Source organism: Leopardus geoffroyi, chromosome A2 (assembly GCF_018350155.1).
Source record: "Leopardus geoffroyi isolate Oge1 chromosome A2, O.geoffroyi_Oge1_pat1.0, whole genome shotgun sequence".
NCBI lineage: Eukaryota > Metazoa > Chordata > Mammalia > Carnivora > Felidae > Leopardus > Leopardus geoffroyi.
Genome location: NC_059331.1, coordinates 12,510,519 through 12,532,869, shown reverse-complemented (window position 1 = coordinate 12,532,869; position 22,351 = coordinate 12,510,519). Strand labels below are relative to the sequence as shown.

General features: G+C 46.4%; 1 protein-coding gene across 2 annotated transcripts in view; it reads right to left on the bottom strand.

Annotated features, from left to right (window-relative positions):
- NWD1 (NACHT and WD repeat domain containing 1) overlaps positions 1 to 22,351 on the bottom strand; it is a 66,302-nt gene that overhangs the window by 18,177 nt on the left and 25,774 nt on the right. For both annotated transcript variants that reach the window (XM_045492446.1, XM_045492445.1), the window contains 5 exons: positions 20,270 to 20,467; positions 17,136 to 17,258; positions 9,899 to 10,107; positions 6,040 to 6,312; positions 4,122 to 4,212 (listed from right to left, as the gene is read on the bottom strand). In XM_045492446.1, coding sequence (XP_045348402.1) covers positions 4,122 to 4,212; positions 6,040 to 6,312; positions 9,899 to 10,107; positions 17,136 to 17,258; positions 20,270 to 20,467 — 894 coding nt within the window. The remainder of the gene's footprint in view (positions 1 to 4,121; positions 4,213 to 6,039; positions 6,313 to 9,898; positions 10,108 to 17,135; positions 17,259 to 20,269; positions 20,468 to 22,351) is intronic.

Here is a 22,351-nt window from a genome sequence, read left to right as displayed (position 1 = left end):
GAGCAGGGGAGGGATAGAGACAGGGAGAGAGAGAGAATCCCAAGCAGGCTTCCCACTATCAGCACAGAGCCCAATGCGGGACTCAAACCCACGAACCGTGAGATCATGACCTGAGCCAAAACTAAGAGTCAGACGCTTAACCGACTGAGCCAGCCAAGTGCCCCTGCCCACATCTTGATTTTGGACTTCTGGCCTCTAGAATTGTGAGGAAAGAGATTTCTATTGTTTTGAGCCACCACATTTATGTGGTAGTTTGTTACAGCAACCACAGGACCTTTGAGCGGACATCTGAGAAGGTGGCAGGCCCTGGAAGGGTGGGAACAGCCTGGGATGACCAGGAGGTAGGAAAGGCCTGCGTGTGTATCTCGGGGGCAGCACAGAGGCCAGTGTGGGTGGAGCAGAGTGAAGGAGGGGGAGGGGAGGGAGGGAGAGCCTTGCTAGATTTAACACAAAACAAAACACCCAAGAGGGCCCCAAGGCCAGATCATGCAGGCCGGGAAGTGGTGGGGACAGGGGGGATGGTGTGGGACTCTTGTGCTATGCACCTGGCCTGCACCAGCCCAGTTTAGACTCCTGGAAATGCCTGAGTCAAGTCAGCTGGGGTCTGGCCGTCCATCTGATTGCCTCTCCAGGCCCTCCATGCAATTGTTTTATTGAACTACACTTGAACCTGAGGCTCACACAGAAGGACGTTATGGGAAATGGATCGAGTGCATCAGGATATCTGCTGTCCAAGGATATTTGCATCCCATTCGCGTGCAGGAAAGGGTTAACTCAGCAGGCCTGGGTGTCCCTGTTCTGCACGTGAATGGTTTGGCCCTCGCCAGGCTCCTGAGAGGTGCCCTCTAAGCCCTTAGAGTGTCCTCCTTGATAAAAGTGTCCTTGTGGGGCCCCCGGGGTGGCTCATTCAGTTAAGTGTCCAGTTTCGGCTCAGGTCATGATCTCACCGTTTGTGAGTTCGAGCCCCACGTCGGGCTCTCTGCTGTCAGCACGGAGCCCGCTTTGGATCTTCTGTCCCCCTCCGTCTGTGCCCTTCCCCCTCTCTCTCTGCCCTTCCCCCACTCACACTCTCTCTCCCTATCTCTCAAAAATAAATAAGCATTAAAAAAAGGTATCCTGGTTTTACTTGAGGCCTTGGGCCACACGGGATGGCCAACGCTCACGTGGAGCTTTGGGACAGGCGGTATCAGCTTGACCTCAGGGGAGTGTTGGGAGACTGAGGTCAGCCGGGCAGGTGATCAGCTGTGTCTCCATAATCAACCCCCGGTAAAAGTCCTGGACGCCAAGGCTGGTTGAGCTCCCCCGGTCGGTGCTGTTGTCACACACGGTCGCTGACAGAAGTAAGCGCTGTCCACGTGACTCCACGGGGAGGGGACACCCGGAAGCTTGGGCCTGGTGTCTTCTGAACTCAGCCCCACACACCTCTACCCTTTGCTGATCTTAATCCAAGGGACCCCCTGAACCACAATTCCATTTCTGACACTGGAAAGAAATCCGTGCCTGATCTTAGCTAAGTTGGGATTGGGCTACCTCTTCTAGAGCAACAGGTGGGTTCCCGAAGCTGTGGATGGGGAAAGTGCTCGGGCTTCTCCTCATTGGCCGTTGGAAAGAGCCACACGTGAAACCCACTGTAACAGGTTTCTAGGTCACTGGGGTCTCCAGTGCCCTTGACCTCAGTCCTGACTCCAGTTTGTGCCTGTACCCTTTGTTCGTCTTTCTTCTCACGTGCCTGTTTCCCATGCTGCCTTTCGCGCATACTTGTGCCACCTAAAATTCTTTTGGAAACTGGACGGAAGATGTGCAGGAGCCATCACCACGAGCCACATGTGGCTCTTCATGTGGCTGGTCCAAGTCGAGACGAGCTGTTGGTGTAGGACACGTGCCAGGTTTCATAACCTTCGCGCGAGAATTTTGTCATTTATTTTTTTTTTTAGTTTGGTTATTTTTGAGAGAGAAAGACAGAGCACGAGCAGGGGAGGGGCAGAGAGAGAGGGAGACACAGAATCCGAAGCAGGCTCCAGGCTCCGAGCTGTCAGCACAGAGCCCGGCATGGGGCTTGAACTCACAAACCTGGAGATGGTGACCTGAGCCGAAGTTGGACGCTTAAACGACCGTGAAAAATACCGTTAAGAATTTTTATGTCAATTTCATGTTAAATTTTTAGAATGTATTGGGTTAAATAAGATATATTATTCACATGAATGACACCTGTGTCTTTTTGCCTTTTTAAATAGGGTCGTGCCAGGGCACCTGGGCGGCTCAGTTGGTTAAGCGTATGACTTCGGCTCAGGTCATGATCTCACGGTTTGTGAGTTCGAGCCCCGCGTTGGGCTCTGTGCTGACGGCTCAGAGCCTGGAGCCTGCTTCGGATTCTGTGTCTCCCTCTCTCTCTGCCCCTCCCCTGCTCATGCTCTGTCTCTCTCTGTCTCTCAATAATAAATAAACGTTTACAAAATTTAAATAGGGTCATGAGAACATTCAGTTATGAATGTGGCTCACATTTGTGGCTTGCATTACTGGACGGCACTGGTCTACAGTTCCTCTGACCCCTTATAAAAATCAGGGCTGATTTTAGGGCAATGAAATTACCCTATCTGAGGTTATAATGGTGGATATACGCCATTCCACATTTGTCCAAATCCATAGAAGGCACAACAGCCAGAATGACCGTGATGTAAACTACAGACTTTGGGGGATGATGATGTGTCAGTGCAGGCTCATCGATTGTAGCAAATGCACCCCTCCAGTGGGGGGTGTTGATATTGGAGGAGGCTGCATGAGAGTACGGAGTGGGGGGGATACAGGGGTTCTGTGGGAAATCTCTGTACTTTCTGCTTAACCTGGCTGTGAACCCAAATCCGATCTTTATTTTTTTTAAGTTCATTTTTTTTTTTATTTTGACAAAGAGAAAGAGGGGCAGAGAGAGAGAGAGAGAGAGAGGGAGAGAGAGAATCATAAGCAGGCTCTGTGCTGTCAGTGCACAGCCCAATGTGGGGCTAGATCCCATGAACCACGAGATCAAGACCTGAGCCGAAATCAAGAGTTGGATGCTCAACTAACTGAGCTACCCCATGCGCCCTATGATATATATATTTTTTTAATATTTATTTATTTAAGCAATCTCTACATCCAACATGGCGTTCAAACTCACCACCGCTGAGATCAAGAGTCACACACTCCTCCGACTGGGCCAGCCAGGCATCCCCCAAACTGACCTTTAAACAAAATAGTCTTTTTGGGGGCACCTGGGAGGCTCAGTCAGTTGAGCGTATGACTTTGGCTCCGGTCATGATCTCGCAGTTCGTGAGTTTAAGCCCCACATCGCCGCTTCAGATCCTCTGTCCCCCCTCTCTCTGTCCCTCCCCCACTTGCGCCCTCTCGAAAATAACCGTTAAAAGAAAAAGAGAGAAAGAAAAAATAGTCTTTTTTTTCTTTAATCGGGCTGCGGATTGTCTGTTGGTCACCTCCTAGGAAGCCTTCCCTGTTTCAGACAGAAGAAGAAAACTCTATCACCCACTCCCATGACCCCTGGTTCTTGTCTGGTTATAGCACCAACCACACTTTTTTGTGGCTACCTTATTGTAGGGGTTGCATTGCCTGGCTCCTCCCTGGGAGCACCCCATCCTCTCATGCAGCACTCCTTAATCCCTGTGACTGGCAGGGATAAGCACCCTCATCTCAAATGAACCAGAAGCACAGAAAGGTTAGGTTTACCCCGAACAGGGAAAGCTGCAGCCCGGCGGCCAAAACTGGCTTGGCATCTATTTCTGTGTGACCCGTGAGGTCAGGATAGTTTTTACGATTTTAAATTGTTGAAAAAATAAATAAATATAAGACTACTATTTTTTTGACACGTGAAAAGGATACAAAATCCAAATTTGGGCATCCATCAACAAAGTCTTAGTGGCACACAGCCAGCCCCGCTTGAAATATCATCTGTGGAGGCTTTTACGTTACAGGTGCGACAGGGACCACTGGGTCTGCGGCCTTTCAGAAAAGGTTTTGCCAGCCACGGGTCTCGAATGGCCCCCCTCGCTCCAAACCCCTCTCCACTTCCAACCAAATCCAGAGTTGGCCCCCCCCCTGCCCCCGCCACCATGGCTCCGAATAAGAGACACTACCTGCAGCGAGAAGGGACTCATCTTCAGAGACTACCAGGAACCTCACAGCTTCCGGAAGCTTCTCCAGCAGGCTGTCTCCTTCGGGGGAAATCTGTGCAAAGTCAAGGATGCCCATCAAGCATTTCCACAGGGTTAAGAGTCCAGGGTCAAGAGTTTGAATGCAAGGCTCTGTCACTCACCAGCTTCCAAGAAAATTCCTTAGCCCTTGGGTACCTCAGTTTCCTCATCTATTAAATGGGCGATGATACAGGACGACCACATAGGACCATCATGGGCTAAGAATCATGCAGAATGGTTCCCCCCCCAACCTGCACATAGTCAGCCCTCCCAACGTGGTAGCTCTCATTATTACCGTTGATACCGTTTTTGTAACTAGCTCAGGCACCCGGAGAACATTCCGGCACTTGTTTCCTGCCCCCAGAGGAGCTCTGGAGATCTCAAATAAGATGGAAACTCCCATTCCCGAGTTGCAGGACTGATTCTGTTCAGATCGAAGAGGATGGTTCTTTCCTCAATCCTGCAGCCCCAATTCAGCTACGGATTATTTTTTTTAATTTAAATTTTAGTTAGTTAATATACGGTGCAATATTGGCTTCTCGGCTACTGATTTTTGAGCATCTGACAGCCACCAGGCCGAGAGCCAAAAACTTTACATTCATTACCTCGGGGAGGGGCACAGACAGGACGCCTTGGGGGCCAAGAAAAGTGAGTTGTTGGCACTAATCCAAGCCAATGTTAAAAAAAATATATTTGGGGGCACCTGGGTGGCGCAGTCGGTTAAGCGTCCGACTTCAGCCAGGTCACGATCTCGCAGTCCGTGAGTTCGAGCCCCGCGTCGGGCTCTGGGCTGATGGCTCGGAGCCTGGAGCCTGTTTCCGATTCTGTGTCTCCCTCTCTCTCTGCCCCGCCCCCGTTCATGCTCTGTCTCTCTCTGTCCCCCCCCAAAAAAAAAAAAAAAACCAAATATATATATATCTATATATAGATATATCTATATATATCTATATATAGATATATCTATATATATCTATATATAGATATATAGATATAGATATTTGTTCACCTTCATGTAGTGGGGGTGGGAGAAATGAATTTCCTCATGGCTCTCACTGTTGATTTTTTTAACTGCTGATTGAAAAAAAAAATGTTTCTTTTAAAACTTTGAGAGTTAAACAATACTGTATAAGATGCGGGGAAAAAAAGAAGTATCCAGAGCACATCAGGAACACCTCTCCACCTTTCCTGCCATTGTCCCTTCACCTCAGAAGGGGCTGTTGTCTACTTTGTGAGCACCTGCTTGTATAGATGAGCATTTACACGACCATCCTTTTTGGCACCATCCGTCATAGATACTGTTCTGCAAGTTTGCTTTTACTTAATGCGTCTGGGGCAGCGGTTCTCAAAGGGTGGGAGGGCGATTTTGTGCCACCCTCGCCGGCCAAGAGCTGGCAATGCCTCGAGACATTTTTGTCAGGACAGAGTGCCAACAATTACCCACATTGGCCGGCCCCCAGGAGACACCAAGAGAGGTTTCCTGAAACGCGCAGAGTTGCAAATCCCTAGAATTAAGAAGCCAAATGTCATGTATTAAAAGATCAAAGGTAGGGGCGCCCGGGTGGCTCAAGTTGGTGAAGCGTCTGACTTCGGCTCAGGTCACGATCGCGCGGTGCGTGGGTTCGAGCCCCGTGTCGGGCTCTGCGCTGACAGCTCGGAGCCTGGAGCCTGCTTTGGATTCTGTGTCGCCCTCCTTCTCTGCCCCTCCCCTGCTCAGGCTCTGTCTCTCTCTCTCTCTCAAAAATAAAATAAACATAAATAAATAAAATAAAATAAATAAAAAATAAAAAATGACCGAAGGTGAAGACATCCGGGCACTTTGGGGCCAAGTAATGTGGGCGTCACACTCAGTAAAGCAGCTTACCAAGGAGACGGAGCCCTTGCTGAACCCGGTGACCATCTTCCCCTGCTTCTGGAGCGAGACCCCACAGGTAGGCGTTTCTTCCTTGATGCTGGATAAATGTTGCCTCCCCTGCGGCTTTCCTGTGGCTGAGCTCCACAGGCCGGCCACGCCACCCCGGGACACGGTCAGCAGCGTGGCCCGGGAAGCCAGCACTCCTGCATACACCCAGCAGTCAGAGGGATCTCCCAGGATCTGGAAAACCAGTTCTGCAGTTTCTAGATGCCACGCACTGACCTAATGGAGTCGTGAGAAGGAAGAGAAATCTCAGTGAGAGACCTAGGTGGTGGGTTTTCCAGGGGCAAACGCAAAACCCGTGCTTTTTCGTAGTGCATGCATTTCCTTTTCAGCGTTGGCAGTTCCAAACAAGGCAGGCGGGAGACACATCCTGGATTAGAGCCTAGAACAGCAAAAGGACATTGGTGGAAAACTTGATGCAATCCAAGTGAAGTCTGCATTGGGCTGATAGAAATGACCAATATTAATGTCTTCGCTGTGGCGAATGTACCCTGGTTATGTAAGATGTTGACATTACAGGAGACTGAACAGAAAGGCATATGGGAACTCTTTCTAATAGCTCTGTCACTTTTCCACGAACCTAAAATTTCTCCAAAGTGACAGTCTCAAGAATGAGAGCAAAGTTAGCCACGCCGTATACATTCACGTATATGTTCACCTCAAGTAATTACCTATCAGAGCAGATTTCATATTTAACCTCACCAGAAAAAGTACCTTTTTTAATTGACAGTAACCATTTAAATAGTAAACATTTGTCCATTAATTCTCCTTTTGGGGTTTACTCTAAAAAAATTTTTTTTAATGTTTATTTATTCTCGAGAGAGTGCGAGCAGGGGAGGGGCAGAGAGGGAGACACAAAATTGGAAGCACACAAAATTGGAGACACAAAATTGGACAGCTCCAGGCTCTGAGCTGTCAGCACAGAGCCCAACGCAGGGCTGGAATTCACGAACCGTGAGATCATGACCTGAGCCGAAGTCAGATGCTTAACCGACTGAGCCACCCAGGCACCCCTGGGGTTTACTGTAAAGAAATATGGAGAGATACAAAGATCTATGTAGAAGGAAAGTTGCCTGGGTTATTTGAAGGTGCAAGGAACTGGAAACAACTTATCTGTCCAGCAGTAAGGGATCAGGTACATAACTACCATGGAGTCATGCAAGGCAATCTTAGGAAGTCACTAAGCATGCTGTTTTTGAAGAATGCTTAAGGTCATGGACAAATAAAATAGATTTCTAAAACTGCATCTATAGCTTCATATATGTTTTTGTCCCCATTTTGTGTTATACATACATGCACATGTGTATGTGTATGAAACCCACATAAAATAAAACCCTGTAAAATGTTAACAGCATTTGTCTTAGGGATTGTTTATTATCATTTCTTACTTCTTCACTGTATTTTCCTGACTTCTGCTGATAACCAAATGATTTCTTTAACCAGTTTTGCAATCAGTCAACACCTCTCTAATATTTAAGCCCGCACCGTCAGTAAAAATACAAGGCAAGCTGCATGTGACTTTAAATTTTTTATCAATCACTTTAGAAAAAGTAAGAAGAAGGGTGCCTGCGTGGCTCAGTCTCGGGTCATGATCTCACAGTTCGTGAGTTCGAGCCCCGCATCTGGCTCTCTGCTGACAGCGGGGAGCCTGCTTCAGATCTTCGGTCTTCCTCTCTCTGTCCCTCCCCGACTTGTGCGCCCGGGCGACTGCTTGCTCTCTCTCTCTCTCTCAAAAATAAAATAAACATTAAAAAAAAAGTAAGAAAAACAAGGGAGAGCAATTTACTTCAACGTTTTTTTTTTATTTTTTATTTTATTTATTTTTGGGACAGAGAGAGACAGAGCATGAACGGGGGAGGGGCAGAGAGAGAGGGAGACACAGAATCGGAAACAGGCTCCAGGCTCTGAGCCATCAGCCCAGAGCCCGACGCGGGGCTCGAACTCACGGACCGCAAGATCGTGACCTGGCTGAAGTCGGATGCTTAACCGACTGCGCCACCCAGGCGCCCCAAGGGAGAGCAATTTAAATAATACATTTTACTTAACCCATATGTCCAAATGTTATCATTTCAACATGTAATCAATATAAAATTATCATTGAAATATGTTACATCATTTTTATGATACTAGGGCTTTGAAATCCAGTGTGTTTTAAACTTAGGGCACATCTCAATCCAGAATAAGCACATTTCAAGTGTTCAGTAGCCACGTCTGGATGGTGATGCCCCACACTGGACAGCATAGTTTATAAGCTACCGATATTACTTACATGAACAACTTCCATTTACTAATAAAATATAATAATTAACAGCTACTAATTATTTGGTGCTTACTATGTACCAAGCACTATGCCACATGTTTTAGTCATTATCTCATCTAGTAGATGAAGCAGAGCGGTAAGGTAATGTATCAAGATCACTCAGCTTGCAAAGAAGTCACCTGGGAATTAGCTAGAGATTTTTTCCCAAGCCCTTTAGTTACTAAGCTTTCACTCACTATTCTTCTGTGTCTCTATTCATAAAACAATCAGATCATAGGGTTATAGGTGATATAAAAGAATAACACAGCAGAATACACATTGTTTTCAGTTGCAGGTGGGACATTTACCAGAAAAAGATCATAAAGTGAATCTCAAATGAAAGGATTCATCATACAAATGAAATTAAATTAGGGAGAAAAAAAAGGTAAGCTATCTGGGAATCTTTCAAATATCTGGAAATGAATAACATACTTTTTTTTTTTTTCCAACGTTTATTTATTTTTGGGACAGAGAGAGACAGAGCATGAACGGGGGAGGGGCAGAGAGAGAGGGAGACACAGAATCGGAAACAGGCTCCAGGCTCTGAGCCATCAGCCCAGAGCCTGATGCGGGGCTCGAACTCACGGACCGCGAGATCATGACCTGGCTGAAGCTGGACGCTTAACCGACTGCGCCACCCAGGCGCCCCACTTTTTTTTTTTTTATAATTGTTTTAACGTTGGGGCACCTGGGTGGCTCAGTCAGTTGGGTGTCCGACTTTGGCTCAGGTCATGATCTCCTGATTCATGGGTTTGAGACCCGCATCGGGCTCTGTGCTGACGGCCCAGAGTCTGGAGCCTGCTGCGGATTCTGTGTCTCCCTCTCTGCCCTCCCTGGTTGTGCTTTCTCTCTCTCTCTCTCTCTCTCTCGAAAATAATTAAACATTAATAACAAATTTAAAAACAATTTTTTTTAACGTTTATTCATTCTTGAGAGATAGAGAGCATGAGCTGGGGAGGAGCAGAGAGAGAGAGAGAGAGGGAGACACAGAATCCGAAGCAGGCTCCAGGTTCTGAACTGTCAGCATAGACCCTGATGCAGGGCTCAGACCCACAAACCGTGAGATCATGACCTGAGCCTAAGCCAGATGCTTAAACGAATGAGCCACCCGGGAGCCCTAAATACCACACTTCTAAATAGCCCATGGAATAAAGAACAAATCAAAAGGGAAATCCAAATGTATTTTAAACTGAATGCAAATGGTAATATGATGTATCAAGGTTTGTGGGATTCAAGTAAAGCTGTACTCAGAGGGAAATTCATAGTACTAAAAATGACCAAGTTAAAAAAGATGAAAGATCTCAATTCTTCAGGGTCAGATAGAACTATTGAAATCATCTAATCCAACTGTGAAGTTTGAAACCCCTGATAGCATCCTATCAAGTGGTTGTGTACCCCTGTTTACACCCACCCCTTATCAGGGAGCCCCTCCTTATAGAAACAGCATATACTGTCTTGGAAAGCTCTGGTCTCTTTCCTTTGCAAACAGGGGCAGGTGTTTGTTACCTTTGAGCCAGATGCCAAATACACAACGTTCTTTGTTTCATCCAAGTGAAGACTCCAGGTCTCAGGTTGCATGGGATCCTTTGAGCCTCCATCCCAAATGGTGAATTTCTCCTGGCCAGTCAGTAGATTCCACAAGCGCAGTGTATGGTCCTTTGAGGCAGAGAGGGCAAGTGTCCCTTTGGCAAACACCTTCACATACCTCACCTCTCCTGCAGTAGACCAGGGTCGGGGAGAATACATTAGCTGAAAACATTTTGACCTTGCAACTACCAAAATGCCTGTTGGTTTGGAAATTCCCTGGCTTACCAAAGAAAAGATGATGGCTTCAAACATAGCCAAATTACAAGTGACGGAATGTGGCAAAACTAAACTAAGAGTTGCAACAATTGATATTACAAGCAATCATACGCCAATAAAATGGGCAATCTGGGAGAAATGGACAAATTCTTAGAAACATATCAACTACTAAAACTGAAACAGGCAGAAATAGAAAATTTGAACAGACCCATAACCAGTAAAAAAATTGAATTAGTAATCAAAAATCTCCCAAAAACCAGAGTCCAGGGCCAGATGGCTTTCCAGGGGAATTCTACCAAACATTTAAAGAAGAGTTAACACCTAATCTTTTGAAGTTGTTCCAAAAAATAGAAATGGAAGGAAAACGTCCAAACTCTTTCTATGAAGCCAGCGCTACCTTGATTCCCAAATCAGACAGAGACCCCACTAAAAAGGAAAACTATAGACCAATTTCCCTGATGAACATGGATGTAAAAATCCTCAACAAGATACTAGCCAGCTGGATCCAACAATACATTAAAAGAATTATTCACCACGACCAAGTGGGATTTATACCTGGGATGCAAGGCTGGTTCAATATCCGCAAAACAATTAACGTGACTCATCACATCAATAAAAGAAAGGACAAGAACCATATGATCCTCTCAATAGATGCAGAGAAAGCATTTGAGACAGCAATACAGCATCCTTTCTTGATAAAAACCCTCAAGAAAGTAGGAACAGAAGGATCATATCTCAAGATCATAAAAGCCGTATATGAAAGACCCACTGCTAATATCATCCTCAATGGGGAAAAACTGAGAGCTTTCCCCCTAAGGTCAGGAACATGACGGGGATGTCCACTCTCACCACTGCTATCCAACATAGTATTGGAAGTCTTAGCCTCAGCAATCAGACAACACAAAGAAATAAAAGGCATCCAAATCGGCCAGAAGGAGGTCAAACTTTCACTCTTCGCAGATGACATGCTACTGTATATGGAAAACCCAAAAGATTCCACCAAAAAACTACTAGAACTGATCCAGGAATACAGCAAAGTCTCTCATCAACCTTCTGTTGAATATTTCCAATGAGTAAGAGTCTGGAACTGGAGGATGTGAGCATTTCTATGGTGGATAAAGGGTATGTGGGACTTTTCTGCACTATTTTAGCAACTTCTTATGAGTCTAGAATTATTTCAAAATAAAATGCTCAGAAAAAAAGGGAAAAAGGAAAAATGTGCATACAATTTGACTCAGAAATCCCACTTTTAAGAATGTGTCTTACAGAGGGGCGCCTGGGTGGCTCAGTCGGTTGAGCATCTGATTTCGGCTCACGTCATGATCTCTCGGCTCGCGAGTTTGAGACCCCGTCGGGTTCTGTGCTAACAGCTTGGAGACTGGAGCCCGCTTCAGATTCTGTGTCTCCCTCTCCCTCTGCCCCTCCCCTGCTCGTGCTCTGTCTTTCTCTCTCTCTCCCTCTCAAAAATAAACATTAAAAAATTAAAAAAAAAAGAATGTGTCCTATAGAAATAATAGCATAAGTGTGTGAAGATGTCAGACGTTAATTGCAGCATTGTCTTATAAAAAGAAAATTGCAAACAACCTGTTTATGAAAAGGGAGTTGTTAAAGAACATGGTGTATCTGTATAAAGAATATTACAAAGCCATTTAAAATAATAAGATAGATGTATATATACACCTAACTATAATAAATTATTACAACAGCCAATACTTACTGAGGGCTTTCTATGTGCCAAGCATAGTGGTTAGTAGTTTCCATGCATTAAACTCCTTTAATCTCATAAAAATTGTGCGAGGTACTATTATTATCCCATTGCATAGATATGGAAACTGAGGCACAGCTGAGTACAGTAACTTATCCCAAACCACATGATTAATAAGTCGTGGAGCCAGGACTCTAGCCCAGAACTCAAGCTCTCAACCTCTACGTGATATATTCTACAATATATTGTGACAAAAGCAAGTTACAGCCCAGTGTATAGAATAGTACCATCTGCTTTTGACAAAAACTCAAAGTACATGAACTTATACAGAGCTACATCTGCATAAGCCTAGAAAAAAATTAGTTCTGGCATTTAATAAACTCTGACTACCAATCAGTTCCACGGAGACTAAAGGGTGGGAGAGACTAAAGGGAGTTTTATCTCTTTATAATTCAAAGGACAGTAGGACAGTGGGTAATTTTGATTTGTTGTGGTTTGGGTATTTTTCAACCAAAAGTTTTATAAATAGTAACGTGTTGCAAAATATCTCCGTATGTGGAACACTATGTCACAGTAAAAATGAATTAGAGACACACACACAATGTGGAAAGAGGCAAAATATGTGATGTTAACTGAAAAAACCAAAAGGTTATGCAAGCAAAGGCTTAGATGACTATATATAAAACTGTATATATTTGTGTATATCCGAACACCTGCTGGGGGAAGGAACTAGAACAACAATATGCTGATAAATGATGAACAACAGACTCTCCAGAGGGGTTGGGGGAAGCCCTGACTTGTGGCATTTTGTCAATTTCCTTGGTGTAACTATTCCCGCCCGTGGTTGATTTCAAGCCACTAACATGACTCCTCATTGAATATAAGGTTGTGAAGAGTTCAGTAGCAGCCCATTTCCGCCTTGCGGGTATGGTAGCCAAGCACACGGGTAGTAAAGTGCAGTATAATACTTTGAAAGTAATAAGTTTTGGGGCGTCTGGGTGGCTCAGTAGGTTAAAGTTAAGCGTCTGATTCATGGTTTCCGCTCAGGTCATGATCTCGCCGCTCTTGAATTCAAGCCCCAAGTTGGGCTCTGCACTCTCAGCTCGGGATTCTCTCTTCTTGGGATTCTCTCTCTCCACCTCTCTCTCTGCCCCTCCCCTGCTGGAGCTTGTGCACGCTTGCTCTCTCTCTCTCTCAAAATAAATAAACACACAAAAAAGAAAGTGATGAGTTTTGGATATGTATTACCTTGTTTTAATGGAATTGACTTAACTGCAAGCTTCTAAAATTTCATATTTGATAATGCCTGTGATCACTGGCTCACCACATTCCTGAGAACTTCACAATCAGGTCTCTTGCAAACACCAGGGCAAACCACGTCCAGCTTGCTGGCATGTAACGGGAAATTTTCACTCTCCTTATTACATATGCCTGTAACTTTCCCGTTTTGTCAGTAAACTGATTGTCGAGTTTTCCTAATTACAAATAATAAGACTTTGATGACTTAAGAAAATTTTTTTTGTGTGTGTTTACTTATTTTGAGGGAGAAAGAGAGTCAGAGTATGAGTGGGGGAGGGGCAGAGAGAGAGGGAGACACAGACTCGGAAACAGGCTCCAGGCTCTGAACTGTTGGCACAGAGCCCGACGTGGGGCTCGAACTCACGAACCGTGAGATCATGACCTGAGCTGAAGTCGGACACTTAACCGACTGAGCTACCCAGGTGCCCCGCTGATGACTTTTTAAAAAATGAATCAAGGTCCATGGGTAAATGGGTTCAGGTCCTGGACAGATGGCCCACGCACACAAAAATACAAATATCGGATAGACCTATGTGAAACTAGCCATCCTGATGATAATAAAATGAATGGAATCTGACAGATACTCTATCAGTACCCACGTCACTCCCAGCTCTTGGGAAAAAAAAAAAAAGAATATGTTGAGGACGTCTGATGCTGGCAGCTTTGGGGTCGGGGGGGCAGTTTATTCTGCTACACATACACTTCTCAAAACCCATAGAAATGCTCACATCCTCCAGTTCAAGACTCCTACTCACTGGAAATATTCAACAGAAGGAAAAAAATGTTGATGAGAGTAAAAAGAGATTCATCACAGTAGAATCCATAATAGCAGAACACTAGAAATAGCCTGAATAACAAAAATTTAAAAAAATAAATGAAATAAAAATAAATTTAAAAACTTTTTAATGTTTTACTTTTTATGTTGAGAGAGAAAGAGAGACAGTGATCAGGGGAGGGGCAGAGAGAGAGAGAGAGACAGAATCCTCAGCAGGCTCCAGGCTGTGAGCTGTCAGCACAGAGCCTGACGCAGGGGTCTTAAACATACAAGCTGTGAGATCATGACCTAAGCCAAAGTCGGACGCTTAACTGACTGAGCCACCCAGGTGCCCCGAAATAAAATAAATTAAAAAAAAATCATTTAATGGGAATGCAAGCTGGTGCAGCCACTCTGGAAAACAGTATGGAGGTTTCTCAAAAAATTAAAAATAGAACTACTCTACGACCCAGCAATTGCACTACTAGGCATTTATCCACGGGATGCAGGTGTGCTGTTTCGAAGGGACACATGCACCCCCATGTTTATAGCAGCACTATCAACAATAGCCAAAGTATGGAAAGAGCCCAAATGTCCATCGATGGATGAATGGATAAAGAAGATGTGGTATATATACACAACGGAATATTACTCGACAAGGAAAAAGAATGAAATCTTGCCATTTGCAACTACGTGGATGGAACTGGAGGGTATTATGCTAAGTGAAATTAGTCAGAGAAAGACAAAAATCATATGATTTCACTCATATGAGGACTTTAAGAGACAAAATGGATGAACATAAGGGAAGGGAAACAAAAATAATATAAAAACAGGGAGAGGGACAAAACAGAAGAGACTCATAAATATGGAGAACAAACTGAGGGTTGCTGGAGGGGTTGTGGGAGGGGAATGGGCTAAATGGGTAAGGGGCACTAAGGAATATACTCCTGAAATCATTGTTGCACCATATGCTAACTAATTTGGACGTCAATTTATAAAAATAAGGGGCGCCTGGGTGGCTGAGTCGGTCGAGCATCTGACATCGGCTCAGGTCATGATCTTGGGGTCCGTGAGTTCAAGCCTCGCGTCAGGCTCTGTGCTGACAGCTCAGAGCCTGGAGCCTGTTTCAGATTCTGTCTCTTCCTCTCTCTCTTCCCCTCCCCCGCTCATGCCCTGTCTCTCTCTCTCTGTCAAAAATAAATGAACGTTAAAAAAATAATAGAATAATCATACAAAATAAAACAAGTTAAAATAAAAAAATTTTTAAAAATCATTTAATACATTCTGGAACATGATCTGTTGAGAAGAATGAAATATGCTGCTGCATTTAAACATGATAAATGTGACACTGGATGGATCACAACAGCAAGATTCCTAACAGCCTCAAGTTGGAAACAATGTAAATGCCCTCCGACTGATACGGATACTGTTCCTTCCACATCGAATGTCCAGCACCAGAAAGTTGATAGATCCAGGAAGCACATGGGTGGTTGCCATGGGGCTGGGTGTGAGAGTGGAGATGTACTCCACAGAGGGCAGGCCGTGCAGAGAGGACTCCTTGGGGTGATGGAAAGTTCTAGCATTAGGGTGATGGTTGTACAACTCAGTAAATCTACTAAAAATCGTTGCATTACACTTAAAACAGGTGAAATGGTATGTCAATTACACCTCAATAAAGTTGTTTTTTAAAAAAAAGATTCAATGGAAATAAAAGATTGGTTATGGCAAAATGTTGAGAAAAAATTATAAAACTGTACATACTTAAATTGCAGTGACATATATTTTTTATATGAGAGAGAGAGAGAGAGAGAGAGAGAGTGCAAGTGAAGGAGGGGCAGAGGGAGAAAGAGAGAATCTTAAGCAGGCTCCATGCTCAATGCAGAGCCTGACTCGGAGCTCGATCCCACAACCCTGGGACCATGACCTGAGTCAAAATCGAGAGTCGGTTGCTCAACAGACTGAGCCACCCAGAAGCTCCATAATGATAAAATAATTTTAACATCTTTATTGAGATATAATTCACGAGCATGAAATTCCCCCATCCCATGTATGATGGTACAATTCGTTGGTCTTTGTGTGGTCACAGAGCTGTGACACCATCACCACAGTCTACATTCAGAGTGTTTTCAAAACCTCAAAAAGCTGGCATTCCCTCCCCCTTTCTCTCCTTGTCGTTTAAACCATTTGGAGGCGTGTAATTCATCGGCATCTAACACATTTGCAATGCTGTGCAACCGTCACCCCTATCTGATTCCGGAACATTTCCATCACCCCCAAAAGGAACCCCCGTCTTCATGAGCAATCACTTCCCATTCCTCCCTCCCCAACCAGCAACAACTAATCTGTTTTGTGTCTCTCTAGATCTGCCTGTTCTGGACATTTTGTATAAACAAATCATACTGACTGTGGGCTTTTGTGACTGGCTTCTTTGATTTGCTATAACGTCTCAAGCTCCAGCCTCGTGCCGACCTTGCTGTAATGTAAACACACCAGCCTCCCTCCCCTGTCTCTGCCCTTTGCACGCTTCTTTCTTCACGCCCTTTGTGTCTTGGCCAAAGCATCCCCAGCTGGGAGAAATGCTTTACCTAACTGTCCTAAGTCGGTCACTTGGACTGCTGCTCAGACATCTTGTTGCCCTGATTACCATCCATAACTATATTCGTCTTCCCAAATGCCTGAGTCTGACTCGGGCCAGTGTTAAGGTAAGGTGAGCGAGGCACTCATCTTGGGTGCCAAATTTAAGGAGGTGCCAAATTACCGAGCTTCCGTTTTGCCCTTGGCTCCCATATGGCTTGGCACAGTGCTCTTGCCAATCCTGTCTTTAAGACAGCTTGATATTTATTCATGGTGGATTTTTTTTTGCATTAATTTTGATTTTTAAAAATATTCCATTGAAATCTTATCTTAAAAAAATTTTTTGTTTTATCCTTATTTATTTTTGAGAGAGAGAGAGACAGAGCGTGAGCAGGGGAGGGGCTGAGAGAGAGGGAGACACAGAATCCGAAGCAGGCTCCAGGCTCTGAGCCATCAGCACAGAGCCCGAGGCGGGGCTCGAACCCACGAACTGTGAGATCGTGACCTGAGCCGAAGTTGGATGTTCAAACCAAATGAGCCACACAGGCGCCCCGAGACCTTATCTAGCTTGATGACGAAGTTGACAAAGCCCACTTTCCAGGCCTCACCTGTGTGTCCCATGTGCATATGGATCACCTGATGTTCTTCTGTGTCCCACACAGCCACGGTGCCATCCTGGGTGCCGACAACCAGCAGCCTCTCTTCCACGCTCCACGCCATGGCCGTGATGCCTGCAGCCACACAGAGACAACAGCGAGCGACCGCGTCAGCTCCCGTGTCTGAGCGTTCAGCCATGGGGCCCTCTAATGGGCCCCCGCTTCACAGATAGGGAAACTGAGGCACAGATTCAGCCCCTTGTCCAGAGCCACACTCCTAGAAAGTTCCAGCACTGTCAGACGCCAGATTCAGATCTCGACTGCAATGTTCATGTTGCTCTTAGGGACGAGGCTAGGTCGTAAGTGTCTCCCAAGCTCAGCGGTTCTCACGCAGGGGCGATTCCTTTCCCCGCTCAGTGCCTCAGTTTCCCATATATAAAATAGGGGAAAGTTGAAATCAGAGCCAGTCCAAGTCTGAGAGGACTGGATTTTGTTCCCACCTCACTGGGACAGGGAGTACGGACATGGGATTTGTTTTTCTTTCCTTTTCTCTTTTCTTTCCTTTCCTTTTCTTTCTTTCTCTGGTCATTCACTGTGTGACCCTGGAAATGTGAGCTCAAACTTCTCATTTAGCAAATGAAAAAACTGAAGCCCAGAGTGGGTAGAAACTTTCCGAGCTTTGACATAACTAGGGCTCCTACAGAGGCACAGTGGGTCTGGAACACAAAACGTCTCCCTACCCGGGGGGGGGGGGGTGGCAAAAACAAAAACTTCTCTGTGACTGCCACTTCCTAATCAGTCACTGCACTGTGATTTGTCCCCCATAGCCATCCGGTCAGACTTCTTTTTGTAACAAAGCCCACAGCCCACAGGTGTTAGCTGAGTGCGCATTCACCCGGACAAAGGCCATATTTCCCAAGCTCCCTTGCAGCAGAAGATGGCCAAGATGTTACCAAGGAGACACTTCTCACAGACGCGATAAATTCTGCTTCTAGACCACTCCCTCAAAGGGAAGGGGTCTGCCATCCACCTCCCCTTCCCACTTCCTACTGGCGAAAGGCCATCCTATTGGTCGGGCCTGGAACAGCCACTGTTGAGCCGTCAAATGTTAGTTTCACATTGAAAATGGCAGAGCAACAAGACTGAGTCTAGGTCCCTGATGCGAGAAGTAAGGGAGATGATTCATTTTCAGAAATACCAAATAAAAGCTGTGCTGTCTAATTGACAGTAGTTTTACAACCTATTGGAAATATGTCCGAACCCCCTCCCCCACAATGGAGTCCCAAACCCTTAGACACTTCACTTCCAGGTTCCTCCTCCCCTCTGAGTTTCGCGGGCTTATTTTTCGCGGGCTTTGCAATGAGCACGCGCCAAAGGACTGAAGTCTCCGTGTCACCTCGGGGAATGTACATGCGTTCCAATCAGACTTTTTGCCTTACGTGGACATAGGCGACTACCAGTAAGGCTGCAACCTCTGCAGGACTCAGCCAATGAGGAACCAGGGGAGGGACTTGCGTCTGTAGTGCTCAGCCAGTGAGGAACCAGGGGAGGGACTTGCCTCTGTAGTACTCAGCCAGTGAGGAACCCCGGGAGGGACTTGCCTCTGTAGTGCTCAGCCAGTGAGGAACCAGGGGAGGGACTTGCCTCTGTAGTACTCAGCCAGTGAGGAACCCCGGGAGGGACTTGCCTCTGTAGTGCTCAGCCAGTGAGGAACCAGGGGAGGGACTTGCCTCTGTAGTGCTCAGCCAATGAGGAACCAGGGGAGGGACTTGCACGCTAGGAGATAAATTGCCTGCTTGTAACTGCCCCAACTGTGCCTGTCCATCAGACACCTGCTCTTGGTTGCTTAAAACCTAGCTTCCCTGTGCTCTGAGTCTGTGTCCCTCCTTTGATTGGGGCAGTGGGCTTATTTCTAACACCTGACACCTTGGAGACACAGTGTTACCTCTACTTATGCCTGGACTGTTGTGTGGGAGTGGGAGGAAATGAACTGCTTTTTTATTTAAGCCACTGCTATTTTGTCCCTTGTTACAGCCATTTGAACTTGTAACCTAATAAAGATAGTCTTCTCCATTAAATCAGATTCCCTTCTGAACACAGCATTCTAGCAGCTGTCCCTAAATCAGTTCCTCCATGTATGGTACTTCGTCTCTTAGAACTTCTGTTTTGGAAGCACTATGCCTTGGGAGTGTAGCTCTCCCTACAGGGCCATGTGGCACAGAAATGGCCCAACTTGCAATAACTAACATTCGAGCCACAACTTAATTGTATTTGCTGGCCTTTCAATAATGCAAGAAGTTATGGGTGGGCAGATAAAGGGGTGGAGGAATGGAGGTAGACTGTGGCATGAGCGGATAGCTAGATGGCTGGCTGGATAAGTGGGTGAGTGGATGGGTGGATGTTAGATGAGTAGATAGATGAATCAACTGATAGATGGGTGGGCGGGCTGATGAATGGCTGGGTGCACAGATGGGTGGTGGGGTAAGTGAGTGAATGGAAGATGTTCAGAGTGAAATGGAAAGATGAGTGGTGTGGACAGAGGGCTGAAAGATAGCTAATGGACTGACAGGTGGAGGGAAGGAAGAAAGGAAGGAAGGAGGGGAAGGAAGGAAGGAAGGAAGGAAGGAAGGAAGGAAGGAAGGAAGGAATGGAGGAAGGAAGTGTGGATGGATGGATGGATGGATGGATGGAAGGACAGACAGAAAGAAGGAGGGAAGCAAGGGATAACACATGAATAGAGAGAACTAAGTCCTCTAGTTTCTCTGACATTTTGGTGTCCCAGGAGAATCCATGAGTTCCACCAGCCTCTCAGGGACCAGTCGGACACAATCCCTAGCTTTTGGATTTACAGCACGAGCCAGTAAATCCCAGAAACTATCTGTAAGATGGGCACTCGATTCTTAGAGGCAGCCAGCACCTCCTGGCTCTGGGCTCATTAGTGGTATTTACACTAGTAATCTACAGTCCCTGGGAGGCAGAGAGAGTGGAGTCAGCATGAGACAGCAAGGGCTTGCCCTGATGGCACCCCGGGGGCCTCCCTATACTGACAGAGGAGAGCCCCAGGGAGCAGCCAGAAACACCTGCCGTCCGCTGCCCTCAGGCATGAGGGGGCCTGGCAGGATTTTTGCAGAGTCGCAGAGACTGACCCTTGTGACAGCCGGTGAGGGTTGCCCGGAGAGGTCCTCCCGGGGGCTGGAGGAATCCCGTGAGGGGTACCAGCACAGGATGTGGGCACATCCGGAACCAGTTCTGGGCCTGTTGGCACAGCTGTCCCACCAGCGCCGGATGTGAGGTCATGAAGAAATGGAGTCTGGCCAGGAGTTCTGTATATAGGATGCTCCTCTCTGCAACAAAGGGGACTCACGTTAAGGGGAAGGGCCATCTTCTCCCGCCTCTGTCTCTCTCCCCAAACACTCACCCCTACTTCCAGGGCCCCAGGTGGTTCTTAGCCTCGGGGGGGGGGGGGGGGGGCCTTTGGCCTGGACTGGCCTTCCCCCTTTCTCATGCTAATCACCTCCTAATTTTAGCTAAAGGGCCACTTCTTTAAAAAGCCGTTTCCAGCCCAACCCACTAATCCACCTGCCCCACCCCCCAGCTCATCACAGCTACAATTAACCTTTCTTCGTGGCCCCGCCTCTCCTCACTACCCTAGAGCTTGAGTTTCCTGAAACAGGAATGAGGTCTGTCTCGTTCATTGCTCCGTTCTTAGCACCTAGAACATCACAGACACCCGATAAGTTGTAGAGGCCGCTTTTAGGCAGCAAGCTTCAGCAGTGAGATGTAGAGCAAGGCTAAAGGGCCCACAGCCACCACGAAGCTGAATCCAGACAGGCCCATCAAGGCTGCTTCCGTTTGATAAGGACATTTGGGATTGCCTTTCGAGCCCATCTGGATAATCCAGGATAAACTCTCCATCTCAAATTCCTTAATGTAGTCACATCGTTTGCCGCATAAGACAAGAGTCACAGGTTCCAAGGATTAGGAAGCGAATATATCTGTGGAGAGGGCAGTGCTTTCTGCCTATCCCAACAGACATACCATCATTATTATCCCAAGTTCATAAAGGGGGAAATTGAGGCTCAGAGAGGTTAAGCAACTTGTACAAGATCACACAGCCAGTAGGAGGCGGGGACCTGGCCCAAAAAGTTTTATTCCAACCTTGTGTAAAGACCAGGGACGCTGAAGGCAAGCAGTTCATTGTCTCTGCTGTCGGCTTGTCCCAACTGTGGGGTTTGGGGTAATGGTGACAAAGCTTTGTGCCTTGGTTTGCTGGCAGGTGGAATGAGGCAAGGTCAGGACCAGGGTCAAGTGCCCCACTCATCATGGGTGCAAGATGTAAGGTGGCACCAAGAAACACAACCATCAAGATAAATACTATTTCCATGCAATATTTTTAAAAAATCAAAATTAATGCCCCCCCAAACCCATGATGAACAAAATGTCAGCTTTTAAAATAAAAATAGAGTCAGAAACGCCATCACACCCAATCATCCTGGAGCCTAAGGCAATAGGAGAAATTGGGAATGCCGGCGGGCTTTGGAGGAGGCTCCAAGTCCTGGAATGTGCTGGAGCTCAAGGTTGGCCGGCTGCGCCCTCTGGTGGTGACATTCATTCCTACACCCGCTGGTGCCGGGCCGGCCACAGGTTGTTAATCAAGGATTCCTGCAAAGAACATGCTGTGATTTGGGCTTTTAAATCTTCCCTCAAACTGGGCAGTTGTTCCCAAGGCTGTTTTTCCTGGCAACTCACTCCCTGTGAGGTTTACAACTGGTGAGCAAAAATGCATAAGAAAGGCATAAGCTGATGGTGGGCACCGGCCTCTTCCACTTGGGTGGCACCTTAGACATACTTTAGTCCAATCCCACATTTTGCAGATGATGGAAACTGAGGTTCTGTGCAGAAATGGCTCATCCAAGGCCATTCACATCAACAAGGTTGGTGCTGTCATGACAGTAACGGGCCCCTTGGATGGCCCCATGGGGACAGCCGTAGGTAGGAGGGTCGACCAGCATCCCCATTTTGCAGATGGAAAGACTGAGGACAGCAAGGCGGGGTGGGGTGGGGAGCGTCAGGGACTTGCAAGGTCACACTACCAGTAAGTGGCAAGGCCCAGATTTGAATTAACACAGTGGGCCTCAAAATCTGTGTTCTTGGCCAGGACTGGTCTATGTGGTAGGGCTGGCAATTTGGCACACGGGTGATGCAAAAGAAAACCAACAGAAATAATA